The sequence below is a fragment of the Lycium barbarum genome, chromosome 9, assembly GCF_019175385.1.
Source record: "Lycium barbarum isolate Lr01 chromosome 9, ASM1917538v2, whole genome shotgun sequence".
NCBI lineage: Eukaryota > Viridiplantae > Streptophyta > Magnoliopsida > Solanales > Solanaceae > Lycium > Lycium barbarum.
In genome coordinates, this window is record NC_083345.1 from 6,862,033 (window position 1) to 6,886,959 (window position 24,927).

At 35.3% G+C, this 24,927-nt stretch overlaps 1 protein-coding gene, 1 long non-coding RNA gene and 1 pseudogene across 2 annotated transcripts; 2 read left to right on the top strand and 1 right to left on the bottom strand.

Moving 5' to 3' along the window:
* The first annotated feature begins 2,788 nt into the window (after positions 1-2,788).
* On the top strand, positions 2,789-5,418 carry LOC132610976 (proteinase inhibitor I-B-like; annotated as a pseudogene).
* A 5,608-nt stretch (positions 5,419-11,026) lies between these two features.
* Positions 11,027-14,568, top strand: LOC132610977 (uncharacterized). The gene is made up of 2 exons (XR_009571386.1): positions 11,027-13,707; positions 14,212-14,568. It is a non-coding gene; the product is annotated as an uncharacterized LOC132610977 (long non-coding RNA).
* A 3,678-nt stretch (positions 14,569-18,246) lies between these two features.
* Positions 18,247-21,157, bottom strand: LOC132610913 (ureidoglycolate hydrolase-like). The gene is made up of 6 exons (XM_060325323.1): positions 20,926-21,157; positions 19,957-20,042; positions 19,510-19,584; positions 18,882-19,010; positions 18,629-18,715; positions 18,247-18,539 (listed from the first exon to the last, which is right to left on the bottom strand). Exons 1-6 carry the CDS (start codon positions 21,130-21,132, stop codon positions 18,272-18,274), a joined length of 852 nt encoding a protein of 283 aa, XP_060181306.1. The 5' UTR covers positions 21,133-21,157; the 3' UTR covers positions 18,247-18,271.
* Positions 21,158-24,927: the final 3,770 nt, after the last annotated feature.

Sequence of the window (24,927 nt, forward strand, 5' to 3'; positions counted from 1 at the left end):
TTTCTTGAGCCGGCTCCTTGGGCCGGGACGCCGCCTACTCTGCTGCGAACATTTCCTTTGTTGCGGGCTGCTCACCTCGGATGGTTTTCACCCCTTCCGGGGTGGGGAATTTCAACAATTGATGCAGTGTTAAGGGTATTGCCCTCATGCTATGTATCCAGGGTCTGCCCAATAATGCATTATACTTCATGTCCCCTTCGATCACATAGAACATCGTTTGCTGAATGGTGCCATCCACGTTTACGGGCAACGAGATCTCTCCCTTCGTGGTTTCGCTAGCCATATTGAACCCGCTGAGTACCCGAGCCACCGATACGATTCTATTGAGCAGCCCTAGCTGTTCGACCACTCTCCATCGGATGATGTTGGCCGAGCTACCTGGGTCAACCAAAATACGCTTAACCTTAGTTTTAAAGACAAGTATAGAAATTACCAATGCATCATTGTGCGGTTGAATAATGCCTTCCGCGTCTGCGTCATTGAAGACAATAGAGCCCCCGGTTGAGTGGTCTCGGATGCGCTTTTCATGAACAATAGAGACCTTTTTCCATTTCATTACCGGCCTCCGAGGGGCGTCAATGCCTCCAACTATCATGTTGATTGTATGCTGGTGCTTGACCGGTTCGACCCTACGATGAGCTTCCCTTTCCTTGTAATGATTTTTGGCTCGCTCGCTCAGTAGATCTCGGAGATGGCCGTTTTTCAATAATCGGGCCACCTCTTCTCTCAACTGGCGGAAATCCTCGGTTTTGTGACCATGAGTTCCGTGATATTCACACACCATGTTCGGATCCCGTTGGCCCGGATCTGACCTTAGTGGTTTCGGCCATCTCACATTCGGGACGCGGCCGATGGCCGAGACGAGGCCCAAAGTACTAACGTTGAAGTTGTACTCCGAAATCTTCGGTGGACCCTTATTGCAGGCAGAACTTCCGGCATCGCTCCTGAACGAGAGCCCCCGGCTGATTGACGGGCGCTCGACCCGCTTGCTACCCCGACCTGAGAAATGGCTCGGGATCTCCCTTGACTTTTCCGACCTGAAATTTTGTCTCTCCGAGTGGGAGTATGGCCGAAACCTTTCCCTTGATGATTCGGCCTTCGTTTCATAACCCTTCCTCGGTTTCTCAAAGCTTCTATCCATTTTTAACTGGACCGGAGGGAGCTCGAACTTATCATCCTCCACTCGAATCTTCGATTCATACCGATTATGGACATCGGCCCATGTCACGGCCTCGTATTCCAGCAAATTTTCTTTCAATTTGGCCGAAGCAGCTGAACTTAGCATGTTGAGCCCCTTTGTGAAAGCTTGCGGGGCCCATTCTTCCGGAACCGGGGGGAGCTCCATCTGTTCCCTCTGGAACAGGTTGACGAACTCCCGTAGTAACTCATCGTCCCTTTGGGTTATTCGGAAGATGTCGGCCTTGCGGGCCTGCACCTTTTTGTCACCGGCATGAGCCTTTACGAAGGCATCGGTGAACATCTCGAAAGAAGTGATCGAGTGCTCGGGTAGATGGTCATACCACGTCAACGCTCCCTTCGACAGAGTTTCCCTAAATTTTTTCAGCAACACTGACTCGATCTCATCTTCCTCCATATCATTTCCCTTTATGGCACAGGTGTATGAGGTCACGTGCTCGTGCGGGTCCGTTGTGCCGTCATACTTCTGTATATCGGGAATTTTGAACCTCTTCGGAATCAGTTTCGGGGCTGCACTCGGAGGAAAAGGCCTTTGGATGTACCTTTTTGAATTCGGCCCCTTCAGTAAAGGTGGAGCCCACAGTATCTGGTCCACCCAGTTGAGTCCCTCTCTTGAATCGACGGGGTTCGGGTTAGCGGGGTTTGGCAATGCCCGTAGTCCGCTTCCTTCGTTTTTCGCCACAATCTCGGTGTTATTGACATGACCGGATTGTTCGATGTCGGCCATTTAGTCCGTTTTCGCAGAGACGGGCAGGGATGTTTTTGATTTTGATGAATACGATAGAAATCAAGACCAAAGACCACTATTATCCTTGCCCCACGGTGGGCGCCAAACTGTTTACCCCGAATTTGGGAAACCAATTGAATTTGTACGCGGGTATGGGATATGTGCTTGGGTCTTGATGTATATTTGATAGTGTAAAATAAGCGTATGAATATGTAGTAAGAAAAGGCTAATAACGATAATCTGCTTGATATTTGATGGAATAAACACAATATAAATGGAAACAAATGGCCTTGGCCGAATCAGATATTGAGAGAGAGAGATTGTATATATGAATTCTTTTATTATGAATGTTCTTGGTAAGTAAAGGAGCCAACCCTTACAAAGGAGGGGGAGGTGCTCTATTTATAATGTAACCTCCATGGGCTTCATACAATGTGAACTAATAAAATAATAGTAATAAGGACAGCTCTGCATGGATTTGGTGGGATTAGACTGACGGCGCCGTCTGACACACGCATGGTGGGTAGTTGACCATGACAGGACGCTACTGGCGCGTGGCTCGCGTGCAACGGCCACACGGTCCAACGGCTACTCAGGCCGATAGCTATACGGACCAACGACCACGAATGCTCGGGTCATCGGGCTTGGCCGTTTCAATCACGCAGAAGGCAGACCAGTCGGTGCCTTCGCTTAGCTCCAGCCCAAGCGTTACCCCGGTCAAGGGCGAATAGTATCCGGCACATTCTCATTCCTTCCTCCGGTTACTCGTTCCACCGATTTGCCTCGTATCCGGTTTTTACCATACACATAAATACCCATATATTTGAACCAACGGGTCTTAACACATCATAATTTGGCTTTCTTTCTAATTTATAGCAAAATTTATATTCTTGAAAGCATGGCAATAGTGGGAAAGAGTATAGTCAAGTTATCTCACGTGGTTGCCTTCTTGCTTCTTGCATCACGTACGTTTAATTAGCCCTTAATTCCCCCATCTCATGCATATTTTTACTATTTTTAAACAATATTTAACACTATTATGGCTAAATGATGTGATGGAATGCAGAGTTGTAGTCATAACTTTTAGTTTATGGGTTCTGAACGACACCTTTTGTTTATGTTTATCAGGTTTCGAATAGTTTTTTTTTTTTAAACACAAATACCTATTTTGAGCTAGAGCCACTTGGTTATGCCGAACCCGTAACCAACACTCTGGCTCCACCACTGACAGAATGAATGAGATTCCTCCATCCGTAGCCAGAAATCATGAGTTCGAGTCTTGAAAATGAAGATATCCCTACTATTATTTTCCCATTAATAAGCCCTAGTTTGTTCCAATGACATATATTGGTTAGTTAAACACCCTTCGTAGAAAGATTGTTTTGAGTATATGAAATTTATATGTATATATATAGGTCCAAGATAACTTTTTATACATATGTATTAAACCTTGAATACCCCCCAGCAGAATATCTTATTTGCCCATTATCGTCTGAATTAGTCGGACCAATAAATTTTGGATATTATATAATTAACAAAACATGCCACTATGCAAAAACTTGTTACCTGTGATATATCTCAAATAAGTAATTAATTAATTTGTGAATTATTTATTTTAATTGCAGTGTTTAAACCTCTGACGGCACGAGATCTGGTACTCACTTTAAGTGATGAGGAGATAGAAGTCCTTCGACTTCCACCGGAAAATGAAAACCCATCACTTGATGACTCTCAACCATCTTGCAAAGGTTTTTATTAATTATTATTATTATTATTTTCTTTTAGTTTCAAAGTTATTGCATTTTTCAAAGTTCTTAGTAATATTTTAAAATCAAGCAATGGGTTAGGACAAGGGTTTATACTTTTTGTTAGGGTCATGAAAATAAGTGTTTTTTCTAATTCCAAATATTAATGATTTTGGAAAACATATGGATTTTTAAAAAAAAAATTGATAATATGGGGAGAAGGCGAAGAAAGTACTCTCTCTATTTTCGACTACAATATATTAATTTTGTCAAACTAATTTTATTCCAAAAATATTTGACAATTGGACGGTTGGATGAAAGAATGTACGCACTCTCTCTGCTTCCAAATAATAATCGTGGCAAATTGGAATTGTTCAGAAAATATTTTGACATTTTTTTTAAAAAAAGGAGAAGTATTTATTATTTTTTGTCAAGGTCACACTTACTGCTTCAATTAATGGATGCCGAGTGTGAACTAATTGAGACATTTAAGAGGAAAAAAAAAAGTTTAGACAACTATTGTTATGATTAACGCTATTTAACATACTTTTCAAGGTTTGCAAAAGGGAAAATTTCAGAAATATACAAGTTGGTCACTTACATTGCAAAAAAATAGCCCAAAACTTACATTACGAAAAATAGCCCAAAAGATACAAACATATGCAGACATATACAAACATATACAAACACTTATACCAACATATATACAAAGGCGCCAGAGAGTGAGAGAGAGAAAAGTTTGGGTCATTTTTTGTAAGAATTAAAAAAATGGGTCAATTTTGGTAGCATTGTTGTCCCAATGAACATACAATATAATTTTCTCTTTGCAAAATCCTTAAAAAGACAGATAAACTCTATTTAATAATTTTTTTCTCACTCGGTGTGTTGTACCAACATTGGAGCCCGACTATATCCGAATTCACACCGCTGGACAATCTATTTAATAATTTCTTATTATGTGAGGTTCTTATATTTATCCTTGTTTTATGGAATTTGCAAACCTCTTGAAAACAATATAGTTGAGTAAATTTTCTGTTAAAAAAAAATTAAATAGAGTGACCATCTTTCTTCTGATATAAAAGTTGAGTGACTTTTCTGTACAAAACAAAGTTTAATAACTTTATGAGATTACTTTTTGAGATGAAAGTTGTTAGTTGAGTTACTTTCTGAATATAGTAACATAGTAGTAAAAAATTATTAAATAGAGTTACTCTTTCTTGTGAGATAAAAGTTCTTGGTTGAGTGACCGCCTGAAAAATTAACTCTATTTTTTTGGTGCATAATAATTATTCCTTTCTATTATCGTAATAGAGTGTATATATGTTTTAGATTCTCTTTTCTCTAATTATATTTTTGTAATTATAGGAAAACATTCATGGCCTGAACTTGTTGGGAAACCAGCATTCACTGCAAAAAAAAAAATTTGAGAAGGAAAATTCTGCAGCCTTAGTTGTGGTTTTACTCCCTGGTATGCCTGCTACAAGTGATTTTGTATGTGGTCGAGTTAGACTTGTTGTTAGTTGGAACCTCATTGTTCAAAGGACTCCCACCATGGAAGTTTGTTGTTTTGTTCAAATTACTGATCCCAGCATGGTTTAAATTATTATTAATTAGTAGTTCTGTGGGAGTATTATGGAAGATTAAGATAAGCAGCACCAAGAAATATGAAATAGTGTGGAGTCCTATAGTGATTTCATGTACTCTACTATTTCTAGATAAATAAATAATGTGTGGCTTATTTGTTATCTAGCCTCATTCTCTCGTATGTTGTCCAAACATCTACGTTCTTTTCCAATTTTGCTTTTCTATTTCTTTTGCTATTGATTGACGCGATCAAATCAAAGGAGTCTGACGCAGTGACAGATTCAGTATTTTCATTCAGGAGGTTCGTAAAAAATAACAAAAGCTAAACATAAAAAATTATATTGTTGTTGGGAAACTAGAGACAATTTTGAACACTCTGGACCACTTGAGCAAATCTTTTGCATTTATTTAGGGTATTCAAAAGTTAATATATGTACATAAACATAAAAAATCTACCCTATGTATATATACTATAATTTTTTGCTAAGAGTATTCGGGTGAACAAGATCCTCCTTACTCTCTAAATCCGCCCGTGTTCTGAGGTATAGACTAGGTAAAATGTTATAGATAATTATGAGATAAATAATTAAACCTTGAACACCTCAATTAAACCTTGATTCATTTCGACATCTGAAATGAGGTCCGACTGCGCCATTTAGACACTTTTCGCCGACTCAGTCAAATATGTAAAGTGTGTGTAACACACTCGCCAATGACATGACAAAGCAACCAATTAATTGATTACATGTCCCATTTGGGTCCGAAAATATTTTCTAAACAAACTCCACATACTTTTCGCCGGCTTTCGCCGGAAAATGAATAGCTTTTGACGAAAAAAAATTCGGTGAACTTTTTTTTAATTTTAAGATCTGTTTTCTTTTTTAGGTTGAAATTTTTAGATTTGTTTTTTACGCTGAAATTTTCAGATCTGCTATTCTCTTTTTTTTTTTTTGGGGGGGGGGGGGGGGGGTGTGGTAAATAATCATTTTATTAATCTTCAAGTAATCCTTTAAGGCCGCAGCTAAGCTACATCACAGCTTGCTGTTCATATATGTACTATATCACTATTACATCACTAAGTTCAGTATATTAAAAAGTAAGTTGTTGTAGTACGCTTCTACTCCTCTCTGATTGCTCGAACACTCAGGTATTTCTTTCGGTCCAAATGGCATGAATGAATTCTTTTTTTTTTTTTAGGTTGAAATTTTCAAAAAGGGGGAGGGGTCGATGGGGGAGAAGATGAGGCGGGGGATCGCCGGAGAAAAAGACGAAAAAGGGGGGTGATTTTTTTTCCTTTTTTGAATGATTTGTTTTTAAACCTGAAACTCATTTTTTATTTTGATTTAATATAATGTTCTCAATGGTGGCGGTCTTCATTTTTTCTGGTGGAGCAATATAGCAATGGTGGAAGGTTTGTTAATGGTAGAATATTAAGTGGAGAAGAAAGAGAAAAAAAATAAAGATGAAAAAGAAGGAGGAGTAAATAAAAAGAATTAAAAAAATAAAAAATATGTTCTTTTACGCCTCCCGCGTGCCTGTTTTGTGTGAAAATCACGCAACTTGTCTAGTCCGGGAAAAGTATCTAAATGGTAGAGTTGGGCCATATCTCAAGTGTCTAAATGGAACATGATTTAATTGAGATGTCTAAGTGAAAAATCTTGACGACCACAAAGGGCTATCGATGAATTTAGCCTTAAATGTCTAAATGAGATGATTACATAACTCAACATGATATCAATAGAGAAATGTGTTGAGTTTAATCTTGCTGTCTTTCATCCAAAAAAAAAAAATCTCATTGTAATTAAGTAAATGAAAGTTCTTTGAACGAAAAAGTCACAATTTATATAGTATAATGTACCAACAATCAAAAATAGATTTTATCTACGTACTTCCCTCAATTAACTACTGAAATTTTAGGAGAACCATATATACTCGAAAATTGGTACTAATTAACAGAGTAATGCAATTATGGACTGTAAAATTTGCAAACTTTGAAAGAAATGTTTATCACAACAACAATAGCAAACATACCCAGTGTAATCCCATAAATTGGATTTGAGGAGGGTGGAATGTACGCAGATCTTACTCCTACCTTGTGCGAGGTAGAGACGTTGTTGTCTTGTATATTCATTACTAATATAATTATTTTGTATCATATTATTATTACGAGCCTTTAATTTTTTTATTGACGTTTAGTCCACATTAATACTACCATCTTTGAAAACTTGAAGATGCCACCCCTTGCCTTACTAGAATCAATGAGAACTTCTCTTTAGTTGTTTTCTTTTTTGGGTGATAAAGAAATTAAACTAATGCTCGTTTGTCATGGACGGGGATCTGCTATCCTATTTTCACTTCGTTGTCATTCTATTTTCGTGTAGGTAACAATTTATCAACTCTACCTTATTTTTGGTAATTACTTTGATTCAAAAATGATATAGGATCGGAGTTGATTATTTTGCAATATCATTTAAGTACTTTTCAACCCGTAAATTTGATGAACGCGCACGACTCTGTTTCTTGATAGTAATAAATAATTAGAAATATATTGCTTGAGTCACGACATTTAATGTAAAATATGGTACGACAGAATTATAAAGTCTTAATTACAAAATTTTAAAATTAAAATACTGGTATTGTAGTTCAATTGTTGTAAAAAGAAACTTGAATATAACATGAAAATAATGAGAATTTCCATCGAATAATTGATTGGTTTATCAAAAGATTTAATTTAAAATATTTAAGCTCTTTATCATTGTCATTGGTTTACATCTAGACTCAAATACTATTAAACGGGCAAAAGAATTAAAGGAAAATAAAAAGACACTGATAATGTCATAGAGAAACAAACAAGATATATCAACAGAGGTAAAAAGGCGTAAAAATCAGAATCCGCGACTTAAGTAGTACAAAAAAAGAAAAGTTGAACCAAAGTAGTACAGAAAAAAAAAAAAAACACATAAATAGGATTCGTGCGTGAAAGGACCAAACTGCAAAAAATAACAGTTTGGCCTTTCACGCACTAAATTAGTGCGTGAATGAGCAAACCAAAAGTCCACCTTTTCGGCCAATGACATTTGTTGTCATTAGCTGCCCACTTGCCCTCTCCTCTTCTTCTTAAGTTCTCATTGCACTGCATCGCATGGAGTCCGGAATCAAAATGCCCCCAAAAAAATCACTTTGAACCAAAATATTCCAACAAAAAAAAAAGTTACAAAACTACCTTTAGCGCAGTAAAATACTGCGTTATAGAAACAGTACCAAAAAGCAAAAAAAATTGGAGCCGTTATTTATTTTTTAGCGCATTATTTTACTACGTTATAGAAGCAAAAAAAAATTCTCCCTAAGTTATGACCATCTAAAGTTTGACGACTTTACAACTAGTTTTTCTCCCTATATTTTTTAGAATTATATTTATATTCAAAATAAAGTTATGTCTTGATTAAAAAATAATATGCTGAAATCAAAATCTTAAAAAATAAAACACCCTAAAGTTTTCAAACAAAACTTACTTCTGGTACCTTTTCAACCCCTAAAATGACTATCCGAACGTCTACGTATCCTTGATGTATTGGCCCTACATTATTGTACGCAGAAAAAAATATCAGGTTCTATATAAAATATTGACGTTTCGGAGTCTTGACCCACGACTAATCGTTGGTCAAAGTATGGAAAAAACACTAAGTTTTTTCAAACAAAACTTACTTCGGGCACCTTTTCAACCCCTAAAATGACGATCCGAACGTCTAAGTATCCTTGATGTATTGGGCCTACATTATTGTACGCAGAAAAAAATATCAGGTTCAATATAAAATATTGACGTTTCGGAGTCTTGACCCACGACTAATCGTTGGTCAAAGTATGGAAAAAACACTAAATTTTTTCAAACAAAACTTACTTCGGACACCTTTTCAACCCCTAAAATGACGATCCGAACGTCTACGTATCCTTGATATATTGGGCCTACATTATTGTACGCAGAAAAAAATATCAGGTTCTATATAAAATATTGACGTTTCGGAGTCTTGACCCACGATTAATCGTTGGTCAAAGTATGGAAAAAACACTAAGTTTTTTCAAACAAAACTTACTTCGGGCACCTTTTCAACCCCTAAAATGACGATCCGAACGTGTACGTATCCTTGATGTATTGGGCCTACATTATTGTACGCAGAAAAAAATATCAGGTTCTATATAAAATATTGTCGTTTCGGAGTCTTGACCCACGATTAATCGTTGGTCAAAGTATGAAAAAAAACACTAAGTTTTTTCAAACAAAACTTACTTCGGGCACCTTTTCAACCCCTAAAATGACGATCCAAACGTCTACGTATCCTTGATGTATTGGGCCTACATTATTGTACGCAGAAAAAATATCAGGTTCTATATAAAATATTGGCGTTTCAGAGTCTTGACACACGATTAATCGTTGGTCAAAGTATGGAAAAAAACACTAAGTGTTATAAAAAATAAATAACGGCTCCAATTTTTTTGCTTTTTAGTACTGTTTCTATAACATAGTATTTTACTGCGCTAAAGGTAGTTTTGTAACTTTTTCTTTTGTTGGGATATTTTGGTTCAAAGTGATTTTTTTGGGGGCATTTTGATTCCGGACTCCATGCGATGCAGTGCAATGAGAACTTAAGAAGAAGAGGAGAAGGCAAGTGGGCAGCTAATGACAACAAATGTCATTGGCTGAAAAGGTGGACTTTTGGTTTGCTCATTCACGCACTAATTTAGTGCGTGAAAGGCCAAACTATTATTTTTTGCAGTTTGGTCCTTTCACGCACGAAATTCATGCGTGAATCCTATTTATGTGCTTTTTTTTTCTGTACTACTTTGGTTTAACTTTTCTTTTTTTGTACTATTTAAGTCGCGGATTCTAAAAATCACGTGTTCCTAACATATCTCGGCTTACAACTTTTAGTTAATTTAACACCAAACATATAAAAGAACCAAGTTCGTGAAAAACGAAAGCAAAACAAATTTTAGGAGTTCATAAAAAATTAGTAACGACCCAATTCACTTCATCTTGCATTGTATCCGGTGTAGCAAAATAAAAGAATCGAAACTCCAGAAAATGACAAAAAGACATGCGTCTTATTAATTTCTTTCGATTCATTATTTTTTCTTTATTGATGTCCTTCTCAATGCATGTGAAACATATCCTTTTTCCATTATCATTATTCGTTCACTGTTACGAAGTTTCACTACCAAACATTCTGTGCCACCATTAAAGTCTTGAAAATAATACCCTGTATTAGAAAATAATGCAAAGGGCGGCGGAAAAAATATAAGAGAATTAAAAGAGAAGAGATAATGCCAAAATTAAAAAAAAGCTATGGTCCCCTGTAAAATGTTTTTATCCGTGAGTCATCTTGTCAGCATATAGAACACATGAAAATTTTGTTTTATAATTATACGTACTTGATATATTTGTTAGGAATACATTTAATTATTAATATCCATTCAATACTCTTGCAACTTTTTAAAGAAGCTTATAATCAAGTAAGTAGCCCATACAAGCACCTCCACGAAATCTCTGCAGCAGCTTCTTGAAAAGGCTTGCATAATTAAACCCATTCAATTCTTACTAAAAATCGAAAAAAGATTGGACTGTAATGAGCTAAAAGATGGGTCATAACCCAATCCGTTAATTTACTAAGTTTTAATTTATTTTTTTCTTTTTTTATGATCTTTTAAGTACCTAATAAAAAAAACTCTTCTATTATTGTGGCTATAGATAACATGTCAAACAAAAACAAATGTTTTTTTTTTTTTAAAGAAATTTCTCATGGATTAATCTGGGGCCATATATCAGCCCAATTTTTAATTGAATTGAATTGGTGGGTCATTTGCATTTTTGTTCCTATGTTGTGCTGGTCTTTGATTTTTATCCCTCAAGGCAAATAATTTTTTCACATCATAATATCGCACAAGTTATGTCTCATGCCTTAAAGAACTTATATCTAGCACGATTTTGAAGGGCAAAATCTAAAGACCAGTGATAAGTTGGTATTTTACCAATTTATGTCTTCTTTAATCTTCGATTTTTGCTATGTCTAATTGATAAAATAGTGCATTTAATGTCGTTTACTCCCATTTTATAGGTTTTATATGATTAAGAAGTGATCGGGAAGAAACCAAGTGAAAAACAAGTCAAAAAAGGCCCAATTGAAGAAAATGAGAAAAGTGGCTAAAATTGCAAAAATGGCCAGATCTGGAAATCTGAAGTTTGAAGGCTATTTTCGTCACTTTTTATTGGGAAATTTTTGGAAACTTTAAAAGCAACACTTCGGAGACAATATTTTCAACTTTGGCCATTTCATACAAGTCTTGGAGAGTTAGGGTTCATCAACAATACCATTGGCGGAGAAGATTGGAGCACTTTAATGATAATTTTTTTAACCCCTTCTTCAATTCCTTGCTTTGTATTGTATATCTAAGTGTGTAGAATTTTATTCCATCACTTTAATCTTGTTTATGAAAATATTCATTTGCAAAGTTGGATGAAATCTCTTGTTATGCTTATGTATTGAATGATTTTTATTTCTATTGAAGTGAGTCTTTGTTGTTTTAATTAATCTTGTTCTTTAATGTTTCTTAAGAGATTAGCTAACCCTAAGACTCGCCCATTTACTTCGATTTGAGCACAAGAGAGGAAGATTGGGGTTGGGAAAGTTTAATTAACAAGAATTTAGGGCTTTAAAACCTATCTAATAACTTGAGCTAGGGATAGAAAAGTTACTTGAGATTATAATGATTATGCTTAATATCACACTCTAAGGCTTGAGAAAGCTTAGAGTGAAATTCATTGATTTGGTCGAGAGACTTTTGATGAGATTTTAGAGATCATTATCTAATTAGCATAAACTCACTCTTAGTTGTAAAATCATGAAATACATTGGATCGTTACTTGAGCGTAGTTTCCTTTGTATCCATACTTATGGCCATTGATCATTTTACCCGCTTTTTAGATAGTTTTATCTTTATTAGTTGTTAAAGCAAAACCAAATATTAAAAAAGTATTTGCTTAGCATAGTTGGTAATAATTCTTTACTTGTTTAAATCGCCTAGTATATTGTTTCCTGTGAGATTGACCCTGACTCATAATTGGGTAAATTATATTGCATACAACCGTGTACACTTTCTCTTTGAGGAGTGAATTTGGACATTATCAACCAGCCCATTTGAAGGGCAAAAATTAAAGACAAACCCATTTGAAGGACAAATCGTGCAATTTCTCCATCAAAATGGCTGAGCCAATAAGACTTGCCCAAAATTAAACTGGTTGAGCGAGTCATATTTTGATGAACTAATTTGTCACCCTATACATCGGAGTTATCCAAAAATATGCCTTAATTATCAAAAAAAAAAAAAAAAAAACTATAGTGGTGGGATAATGCCGGTATCTGATGAAATATTCTACTATACACAAATAAATTGGACACATGTGTTTTGAAGAAAAAAACGTTGATAGTGGGTTGCTCAAAGAAGAGTACAAATATCGCACGTAACTGAGGTGCTGACTGTCTATAAGTATACCTATGAAACCATGAGTCTTAACACATCACAATTTGGTTTTATTTCTTTGTATATTCTTCAAAGCAATTAAGGCAATGGAGGGAAAGACTATGGTCAAATTATCTCACGTGGTTGCTATCTTGCTTCTTGCAGCACGTACGTTAATTAGCCCCTTAGTTGCCCCATCTCATGCATATTTTTACTTATATTTAAATAATAAATACAATTATTACCACCAAAAGATATCATAAGATGTATGTGAAACCCCTCCATGATTAATTAGAGATCTCGAGTTCGAGTCCTAAGAATGAAAAATTCTCTACTAAGGAGCGTTTTCCATGAATAAGCCCTATGCCGCTACGCGGTGCCAGTGGAGTAGCCAGATAGAATGAAGGGTGGTTAATTGAACACCTTTCATCGGATGATTGTTTTGAGTATAATGCGGATATATTTTCAAAATAACTTCTTATAACATATAATTAAGCCTTGAACATCCTTTAGCCCGAGGCGGAGCTAGAATATGGGTTACGGATTGACCGAATCCACTAACTTGATTCAAATCTTGTATTTATCTTATAAATTCCATTGAGTAGAATTTCAAACCCATAAGCTTTAAATTCTACTTCACTTCTACGCTAAGTGAAATTTCTTATTTTGTTACAACGCGGTATGGATCTGAACTAGTGTAGCCAATAAGTTCCTGGTGTCATATGATTTCAAAAAAACAACTACAACTATTCAAAAACAGAATTCATTACCTATAATGTATCTCATTTAAGTAATTAATTTGTTAATTATTTATTTTAATTACAATGTTTCAACCTATGATGGCACGAGATCTGAGTGATGAGATCATAGAAATATTGCAACTTCCACTGGCAAAAGAAAACCAAGTGAAATATCTTGATGACTCAGAACCAATTTGCCCAGGTTTGCTCTCTACTTTCTTCTATGTTACTCCATATATATTCCCTTAGTTTCAAAAGTTAATACATATTTTTCTAAGTTCCTAGTAAATCTAAAATCAAATTAAGGTGGGAAAGGGTTTATTCTTTTTTGTTGGGGCAAGGATGAAAGAAAGCAATCGCTTTATTCCCAAATATTCATTTTGACAAATTAAATTATTCTAAAAATATTTGACATTAGGGAGGAAAATGAAAGAATGTGCTCGCTCTAGCTTCAAAAATTAGTTGTTTTGGCAAAGTGAATTTTTTCAAAAAATTATATGACATTTTAGGTAAATAAGTAGCATCACTGCTCCAATTTGTGGAATGTTAATTAAGTGAGATATACTATGAAAAGCCTTGAATTACTCCACTCATTATCCTAAATTTTGTGATGTTTACATATAATTTATGTGTAATATGTTTTTTCTTTATAATCTTATTATCACATGCCATAACACGTGTCTTTTCTATTCTCTCATTATAATAGGAAAGCAATCATGGCCTGAACTTGTTGGACAACCAGCCCTCACTGCTCAGGAAATAATTTATAAGGAAAATCCTAGTCACAAATGTTGAGATTTTAGTCCCTGGTATGCCTGTGACAGGAGATTTTGTATGTGGTCGAGTTAGAATTATTGCTAACTTCCAGCTCTTGTTGTTCAAACTCCCAGGATGGGTTAATTATTGTAAATTACTAGTAGGTCTATGGGAGCATTATGGAAGATTAGAATAAGCAGCACCAAGAAATAAGAAGGCTATATTGTGGAGTCCTATAGTGTCTTGATCATGTACTTTACTATTTCAAAATAAATAAATAAAGTGTTGCTTATTCATATTATCATAATTATCTAGCCTCCTTATATTTATCTCTCTTATATTTGTACATCAATATTTATTCTCCAATTTTCCCTTCTTTTTTTTTTGGTATAGATTGACGTGATCTCTTTTATATATAGCTCCTCCCGGTAGAATGTAAAAGACATTATTAAATAAATAAAAAGGCATCACTTAACAACTCAAGTTTTTATAAGACGATTATATAATTTAGCGTGGTATGATAATAAAATTAATGCAGATGCCCTGAGTTTGAGTCTCTCACTATTACCCCCCATGCACGAAAATATGAAAACATACGTGGCTCAAGGAAAAGATCAGTCATGGTGTGCGTCAATTAGCGTGTGTGAAAGGACATAATTAAGTCAATAAACATGTACTCGAAAAATGGTAGTATTAATTAACAGAGTAACACAATTACGGACTGTTGAATTTGAAAAAATTGAAAGAAATATGCAAAATGTGAGACTCCTACTACTGTTACCATGCTCATGTACTAAACAATCTCATTTTCTTAGCAATGCAAACTAGTTTAATTTGAAGGGGGTAAAGACGGACGACCATCAAACAGTAGCGATAGATATGATAAAAAAGGGAAACATCACTAATTGCCCCCAAAATACAAAATATTTACCCGCTCATGTCCCCTTCCAAACTATTTTCGCTTCTACCCTCACTGGCTGAAAGTATTTACCTGGCATATCCCTCGGCCAAACCCTTTTCTTTCCGTGATACCATCAGAGTATATTTATATATCATGATAATATCATGGAGGACTAAGAGAAGGATTGAAACAGTCCTCCATGATACCATCTCAGTATATTTATATACCATGATGGTACCATGATCCTCAGGAGTGTCTCATTGAAGGATTGAAGTAGTCCTTTATGATACCATCATAGTATATGTATATAAGACAATGGTATCATAGAAGTTTTTTTTTCGAAAAAAAATGTGTCTTTTTTAACAAATGAACATAATCAGTCATGATATCATCTCGGTATATTTATATACCATGATGGTATCATGGAGGACTAAGAGAAGGACTAAAACATCTTTCATGATACCATCTCAGTATATTTATATACCATGATGGTATCATGACCGATTAAGAGAAGGACTGAAGCATCTTCCATGATACCGTCTCAGTATATTTATATACCATGTTAGTATCATAACTGGAGCACATCTCGGGTAAATATTTTTAATTTTTTCTGGGGGCATGAAAATAATAGGGGTATGGGCGGGTAATTTTTTTATTTTTTTATTTGAGCCCCATCTGTGATCTTTCCACCTAAAATATCTTTTTGATTTCTTCACTTTCAAATATATATATATTTTTTTTTATAAATTATTATTTTTTATTACATAAGCGGTAGGGGAAGGGGAAATGGGGGAGGTGATTATAACGTGCAGATTCGAACCCTGACTAACAAGATGAAAGTTTAGGTAGCCAACCAAATGAGCTACTAGATCCCTACCTTCGCTTTCAAATATAGTTTACATCTAATCTTCATTATACTTTTCGTGCAAATTTGTCCTCGTCGTTAGCCTTTTGTTCAAATATATTCCTTGTCCGAACAGAGCCCAAGGTACAGGCAAAGTATAGGTGTAAATTGGCCCTCTTCTCAAAGTACTGGGGTAAATTTGCTCTCATAGCTATAATATATTCTTATTTTTCTTTAATATATTCTTATTTTTCTTTCGTCACATATATCTTTAATTTACGTAATTTCTTAAGATGACTTACTATAACTGTCTTCTAAAGTAGTTAAGTTTCAAATCTACATTAGAAAATTCAAAAGTCTAATTTATATGAAATATATATTAAAGATAATTAATGCCATTGATTTATTCCTTTCTTCGTCCAAATCGAAAAGGAATTCAATTAACCTAAGTTCCTATAATATATCACTCATCTCAGTTGCAGAATCAAGATTTTCACTAAGAGGGTTCAAAATTTGTAAAAGTGAACACACGAAGAAGTCGAAGGGAGTTGAACATCTACTAAATATACATAAAAATAATTTTAATCATATATAAACATTGTAATTTTTCACCGGAGGGGGTTCAGATAACCTCCTTTCCCACATCTTATCCACCACAGGGGCCACACCCACATTGTCCCGAATCACTTCATTCTGAATCCTATCTCTCCTGGTATGCCCGCACATCCATCTCAGCATCTGCGTCTCTGCTACCTTCATTTTCTGGACATGAGCTTTCTTAACTGGCCAGTATACCGTCCCATACAACATAGTCAGTCTAACTACAGCTTTGTAGAACTTTCCTTTTAGTAAAGACGACACCTTTTTATCGCACAACACCTCTGATGCGAGCTTCTATTTCATCCATCCCGCTCCAATACTATGTGTGACATCATCGTCAATCTCGCCATTCCCTTCGATGATCGACCCCAGGTACTTGAAACTTTGTTTCTTCGGGATGACCTGAGTATCCAGCTGCACGTCCTTGTCCTCTACCTGGCTCACATCACTGAACTTGCACTCTAAGTACTCTGTCTTAGTCCTGCTCGACTTGAAACCCTTCAACTCTAGAGTCTGTCGCCAAACCTGCATTCCCCATCTCACCCTCAACTTCATATATAGCGCTTTCCTAGATTACATATATATACTTCTCCACTTCTGGGGCTTATCTTGCTTCGCCACTTCTAGGAGAAAGCAGCTCAATGGCGGGCACATCCTCAATGGCGAACGCGAGAAGCATTGTTTCTCATCTCCGCCTCTTCTTATCATCCACAATTAAAGAAACCCAGTACAGAACCTTCAGTGCTTGCATAAGTATCCACTATTTTGTTCCGGCCCAGTATGTGGATGTTACCGTTATTAGAAGATGGAATGGTTTTCAGGGTGGGATGAAAAGATGGGGGTTCAGCGGTATGTCAGCATCACATGGTGCTTCATTATCCCACAAAAGTATATATTCTGCAGGTCAAAGAGATGCTCCAGGAAAGGGTGGGATGAAAAGATGGGGGGTTCAGCGGTATGCCAGCATCACATCGTGCTTCATTATCCCACAAAAGTATATGTTCTGTAGGTCAAAGAGATGCTCCAAGAAAGGGTGGGATGAAAAGATGGGGGTTCAGCAGTATGCTAGCATCACATGGTGCTTCATTATCCCACAGAAGTATATGTTCTAAAGGTCAAAGAGATGCTCCAGGAAAGAGTGGGATGAAAAGATGGGGGTTCAGCGGTATGCCAGCATCACATGGTGCTTCATTATCCCACAGAAGTATATGTTCTGTAGGTCAAAGAGATGCTCCAGGAAAGAATGAGCGGGATGACAGTGGCTACGTGCAGTGGGCAATTCTTGTGGCTGGCAGTACTTGGTACGATGATTATCGCCATCAGGCAGATGTGTGCCATGCTTTCCAGCTATTGAAAAGAGAAGGGCTAAAGGAAGAAAATATTATTGTGTTTATGCACGTCATTCCGAATCCTATTTCTCATGGTATGCCCGCACATCCATCTCAGCATCCGCATCTCTTCTACCTTCATTTTCTAGACATGAGCTTTCTTTACTGGCCAGTATACCGTCCCATACAACTTAGTCGGTCTAACCACCTCTTTGCAGAATTTTCCCTTTAGTAAAGGCGGCACCTTTTTATCGCACAACACCCCCGATGCGAGCTTTCATTTTATCCATCCCGCTTCAATATGATGTGTGACATCGTCGTCAATCTCGCCATTCCCTTATATGGTCGACCCTAGGTACTTGAAACTCTCTTTCTTCGGGATGACCTGAGTAACCAGCGTACCTTCTTTTTCTAGAATGGGACCTTGCTCTATGTGCAACTCGACGAAAGCAGAATAGCTTCCTTTTTTGAGAAAGACTTCAGATAAATCCCCCTTAGCATTTGCGTAACCAGCAGACTTGGCAGCATCAGAAAAGGAAATATTCTGGCTGTCAACAGTCTTCTTCAGAAGTTCTGCAAGTTCTACACTTCCTGCCAGCAAACGACTGCAAATATGGCAACATAAGCAGTTAAAAACCAAATGCATTTGCTTATGTTCTTAAGTGCTAAAGTAATTAGTGATCAAGCTCCTAACCTTCCCAGACAGCTGATCCCAAACCTCGTGGGCTCTTCTGAGGTGAACATAATCACTTCTAGTGACCTCTTAGGCTTGAAACCCGACCTGTGGTAATTTTTAGATTTTAAATCAACAAATGAATGACAGAACTCTGCAGTTTTTCAAAGAAGCAGCTAAATGCAAAGTGTATCGGTAATTGTTGAGCTTTCTTTGTTTAAACAGTCTGATGGTGGAATGATATGTTAAGTTTAAACAGTCAGGATATGCATACCGCTTTAGCACATTGATGGCCTCTATTGCACCCAAAACACCAACCACGCCATCATATTTCCCGGAGTATGGTATAGCATCAACGTGAGAGCCAGTTAAAATGGGGGCGAGCTCAGGTTCATAGCCATTCCTGTGAACCACAAAATGACAGTCATGTTCAAGATATGATAGGTACAAAGCAAATAGAAGGGTAGACGGGTGCAAATAATGTGCGAATTAGACTATCTTCTAAGTAAATGGGGACAAAGTTAAAGTTCCATGTAAATCATATACCTAAATCAATGCTATCTGGAATTTAAAAAAAAAAAAAAAAAAAATTGTGCCATTTATTTGACATTTTTGGCTATCAGGGTTCAATACCAATTTTCCAGCTAAACCAAACTACATTGATCGTTTTATAAAAATTAAAATGCAGATATTCAGAAAAAAATCATGAAATGTATTTCGTCATAGAAAAAGGAAATAGAATATAGTTCAAAATATTAGTCAAAGTTCGCCTAGTTTGAATCTAGGAAACAGAAAATTGTCAAAAAGTTGTTGTATTCGAGTAATACGAAGGTAGTAGAAACAAGAGTCTTAAAACTTCTGCTTTATAATAGATTCAGAAAAGCATCATTATACATACTTACCACCGGCCAAAAATGTTCCCGACGGCATCCTCTCTGACAGAGAGACCAGAAAGTTCCATCAAATCTTTAATATACCTGCATGATAGAATAAGCAAACAAGTAAGCTACATGTGCCTATTTTATTACTTATTCAGAAGTAACAAAAATGTTTCCAATGTTAGTTTTTATGAAATTGGTCAAGAATGAAATAGGCATTTCATATGGATCTATCAGCGACAAGTTAGAAATCTTACAAGGGAACGATAGTGCGGAAAAAGTTGAATGATTTAATCCCACAAGAATAAGTCAGAAAAAAAACAACAAACTGGAACTTCAAGCATAACACACAGAAGGAACCTGTACCTCAGTAGAGTTTCTCAACTCTGAACCATAACAATAACACAAACTGAAATAGGCTATATGTAATGTCAAATAAGCAAAATATTCTTATAAGCTGCACATAGATACCTCCTTGCTAATACATCCTTCTCACTGTATAAGATCCTAGTGACTGAAGGTGCAGGCGAATCCGAGAAAGTTGCTAGCTCATCTATCTACAACGACACAAGCAACAAACTATTATTACGTAAAATTTCAAATAACATTGCACTTAATAAGATACCAATTGAGATAAGTTATAGCACATACAGCTACAACACTCCTACTGAATAAAACAGACATTCGAAATGCTTAATGTATCATCCGAAAATTCAAGGTTATTTAAGTTACTATTTTTCTCAAACATAATATCACAGAAAAGGAGATGCCAATTTACACTTTTCCCATGTACTTGAAAAGACAAACAGTTACAAATCATACTTTAAATTAGGTACTTTAAACTTCACACTACAAATTGCATCCTACTTCAAGTAAGGTGCTTTAAACTAAATACTACAAATTGTAAATCACAAAGGATATCCAACTGTAAACGAAAGTGGTCGAAATGATGGAATAAAAAAAGGTTTTGTTTTTCCCATTCTGTTGTGCACTTAGAGATGCATTTGGTTGGATTTTTGGGAACAATGACTAATAGTACGTAACAATTGAAATTACCTCCCATGTTTCATCAATAATAAATTCATAGTCCAATGATGCTGATGAAAAAAGTGAACTTTACACAATTCCTTATGCTTACCATTACCATTTTTTCCAGCAAACCAAACAAGATTTTAATCCTTTTCTTTCTTTCATTCATTCTTTTATGTATTTACTATTCATTATATATATATATATATATATATGCATCCTACCATAAAGTTTATGTAGAGGTAAGGTTTGCACAGGGTATGTACTTTCAATAAAAAGGAAAAACCCAATTCAGAGTTAACCAGAACTATACTTTCAGAGGCTCTTGTTACTCAAGATTCAATTTTTATGACAAATTCAAGAACATACACAAGAAAGTACACAAAAAGATTACTATTTTGTTAAAATTACCTGTTTCTGCAGAGTTTCAGAGTTGACAGATAAAGAAGATAAGGTATTGGGATAGTTGTTAGGTTCATGAATTGGATATCCAGAAAATTCCTCCATGGTTTTAATGACCATATCTTCATCATCTCTTTGTGCAGATATTGCTGTAAAATCACAGATGAAGCATAGAGAAAAGATGAAGAGGAACAGAGAGAATCTCAAAGCCATCATTTTTTTTTTTTTTTTGCTATTGGAGTTCTTTGGGACTGAAACTGTACTGCAATTTTATTCTATCATATGATTGTAGTAGCCAACTTCTTGGTGTCACGTGTGGTTACAATAGTTGCATTTTTTACGAAGGACAAAGTAAATTATGAGAATCATTGTGGATTTCCACGTGAAAAGGCTAATATACCTGTCACATGATCACAAATCCCCACTCTTGGAATATGTGTAACGCAAAAATAAAAATGGTGTCACAAGTTTATTCGATTCGGAGTTCTAATTCATTTAGATTATATTAGCTACTAAATTAATTTATACATATTTATTAAAATACTAGCAAACTATGCCCGTGCGATGCACGGAATCCAACATAATTAATTTGGTTACTCAATTTAGTTAGTCTTTATAGTTTGTATATATTGAAAAGTATACTGCGATTCTCCTTAGTGAGTCTCCATATTTTTTTTTTCCCTTATTTTTTCCCTTAATTTTTCAATTATTGTTAAAATTTATCTTATTTTGGTTATGTTCGCCTTTTTTTATATTTAGTAAGTTGACAATTCAAATATCATATATGTCAAGTTTATAATCACAAGATTCAAAGGATATTTTATTATATTATACACATTTTTAATTTAGAACCACAAGATTCAAAAGTCTATCTTTATTTCTTAAACTCCGTGTCTGGTCAAACGCAGACACTTACATTGAGACAGAGCGAGTATATGCCAAATGAAGGAAATGAAATTACAATTGAGACACTGCGGACACGTGGGGACTTAAAAAATAAACACATAAGAGGTAGTATTAATGTTAAATTTTTGAAATGTACACATGTTAGTCCCGGCTTAGAGTATAATTTCAGTTGCTTTTCGTACAACTTATTGTTGTTGTGTTCGTCCACTTGCGCGTTTGTTGTTAAAAAAAAAAACTTATTTTGGTTATGTCTGCTTCTTTTTATATTTAGTAAGTTGACAATTCAAATACCCTACATGTCAAGTTTATAATCACAAGATTCAAAGGATATTTTATTATATCATACACATTTTTAATTTAGAACCACAAAATTTGAAAGTCTATCTTTATTTCTTAAATTTCATATCTAGTCAAACGTAGACGCTTAAATTGAGACAGAATGAGTATGTGCCAAATGAAGGAAATGAAAGGACAATTAAGACACTACGGACTCGTGGAGACTTAAAAAGTAAACACACAAGAGGTAGATTAATATTCAACTTTTGAAATGTACACATGTTAGTCCATGCTTAGCGTGCAATTTCAATTGCTTTTTGTACAACTTATTGTTGTTGTGTTCGTTCACCTTGGGCGTTAAATGTGGCCAAGTAATATGGGACGAAGGGACTACTTCATTTATTAATTCTTAAAAAACGTGAAAAGTCAAGTAATGCAGTCAGGTAATATGAGACGGAGGGAGTACTTCATTTATTAATTTTTAAAGAACGTGAAAAGTCAAAAGTGAACAAGTAAAAGTGTACGGAGAAAATAAATATGTGTCAGAGAATTAAAATTGAAGTGCATACATGTATACATGAGAAGAGAATAAATATTCAGCAAGAACGGGAAAAGTCAAAAGTGAATAAGTAAAAGTGCACGGAGGAAATAAATATGTGTCAGAAAATTAAAATTGAAGTGCATACGTGTAATAAATATTCAGTACTATGACATATATCCATGTGAGATTTATTAATTTTTAAAGAACGTGAAAAGTCAAAAGTGAACAAGTAAAAGGGCACGGAGGAAATAAATTTGTGTAGGAGAATTAAAATTGAACTACATACGTCTATACATGAGAAGAAAATAGATATTCAGCAAGAACGTGAAAAGTCAAAAGTAAACAAGTAAAAGTACACAGAGAAAATAAATGTGTTGGAGAATTAAAATTGAAGTGCATACGTCTATACATGAGAAGGGAATAAATATTAAGTACTATGACATATATCCACGTGAGATGAAAAAGTAGTTGGGTAAAGTGTACAAGTTATATAGCTTTTGGTACAAGCATTCATTGCGTGTACAATTTGTAAAGCTTTTGGTACAAGCATTTGATGTGGTGTTAGTCCCCCTTAGCCACTTACAATAGAAAAAAAATACAAAATTTGAACTAAATCTATCAAAACGCGAATTATATTTTAGCTCCGCATCCAACACAAAGATACCGTTAATAAGTTGAACAACTCGCAATTGGCCACCAAATGAGATTTTATCAGCTACTCATTTTCATTTTTATCATTACCTTGTGGTTTTTGAAATTGTTTGATTTAACGGGGAGCAAATTTAAATATATTGTATGTTATATTATTAAGAAAAAGTTATCTCATATCTCATTTACAATTTGACAACAATAAAATGATATTATGAAAATCTCTTATTATTAAAAATAAAGATTAAAATGTTTAAATATAAAACTATACTTATTTGAGCTATTTCTTATTTGAACATATAAAAGTTGAAACTTTATAAATTGTTGGTGGACTTTGCCAGTTTTAGTTCCGGAAACATTACCTAAAGTTCTTGTGTTTTACTTAGCGGCAAAGTTTTAAAAGCTTTTGTGTTTTAATCTAGAGTATGATTATTCAAATAATATTTTCGCATTATAAGATGGTTAATTTTTAATTAATTTTCAAACACTACCTAAAACTTAATTAACATTCAAAAAGTGGCTATTCGGCCGTTTCTCCCATCCGTCCAGACATTCTCAGAGGAGGGCAATTTGCAGGATTATTCTTAGCTGGGGTTGGTCTTTAATTTTGTCCCTCAAAATGGTGGTCTTTAACTTTTGTCCTTCAGGCAGAAGGTAGAATTTGAGTCTTAAAGGCAGAATTTGTACATATACAAATTCTGTCTTAAGGCAGAATTGCAAAATTTCAAACTCACAGCCTCGGGATATTAGGCGAAGGACAAAACTTAAAGACCACCAATTTGAAGGACAAAAATTAAAGACCACCCCAAATGAAGAACAATCCGCGCAAAAAAAAACTCAGACGATAGCAAGATCCATTGCCATTGAGAGCCCATTTTAGTGGGCCGAAAAGCAGCCCATCCAAGTACAATCTGAACCAATTAAGGGGGTTTAGTTCACATATAGGTTCCATAAGCGGTGATCTTGATTTTTTGGCTCCACTTAATAAAGATTTTAAAAAATAACCTCCACTTCAAAACATTATACATAAATTAGTTTTGCCCATAAGACAGAAGTTTAGAATATTTCAAAATAGTGAAACTGCTCAATTGACCACAAGTTTTGCCTTGAGCCCGTAAACTCCCGATTTAGACATGAAAATAGGCCATTCCAGACCTTTTCCTCATGGAGCAAGAAGAGCGATGTCACTATCACCTCTTGGCTTTGCTTTCATATAATCTATTCAACTGGAAGGAAGGTTATACGAATGACTTTGCAAGATTAGTTTTACTAGTGGAAGAGAGCACCGATGGGAGGGAGAAGGTAGTTCGACTGAAGCCCAACCTCTATGATCTGAAATGAGTGCGAAAATATCCCTTGAAGAAAATAATCTTTACAGCAAAAAGACCTTTACAATAAAAGCTAGATTTATGCCAGATGCACGGAAAAAGTTCTTCCGAGTGATTTTTTTTTTCAAGTTAAGCTCATTTTATTACAACAACAACAACAACCCAGTGAAATCCCACATCGTGGGGTCTGGAGAGGGTAGAGTGTACGCAGACCTTACTCCTACCAAGGTAGGACGACTGTTTCCGAAAGACCCTCGGCTCAATAAAAGCATAAAAAGAAGTCAGATAAGGTTAAGAGATTCGGATAAGAGA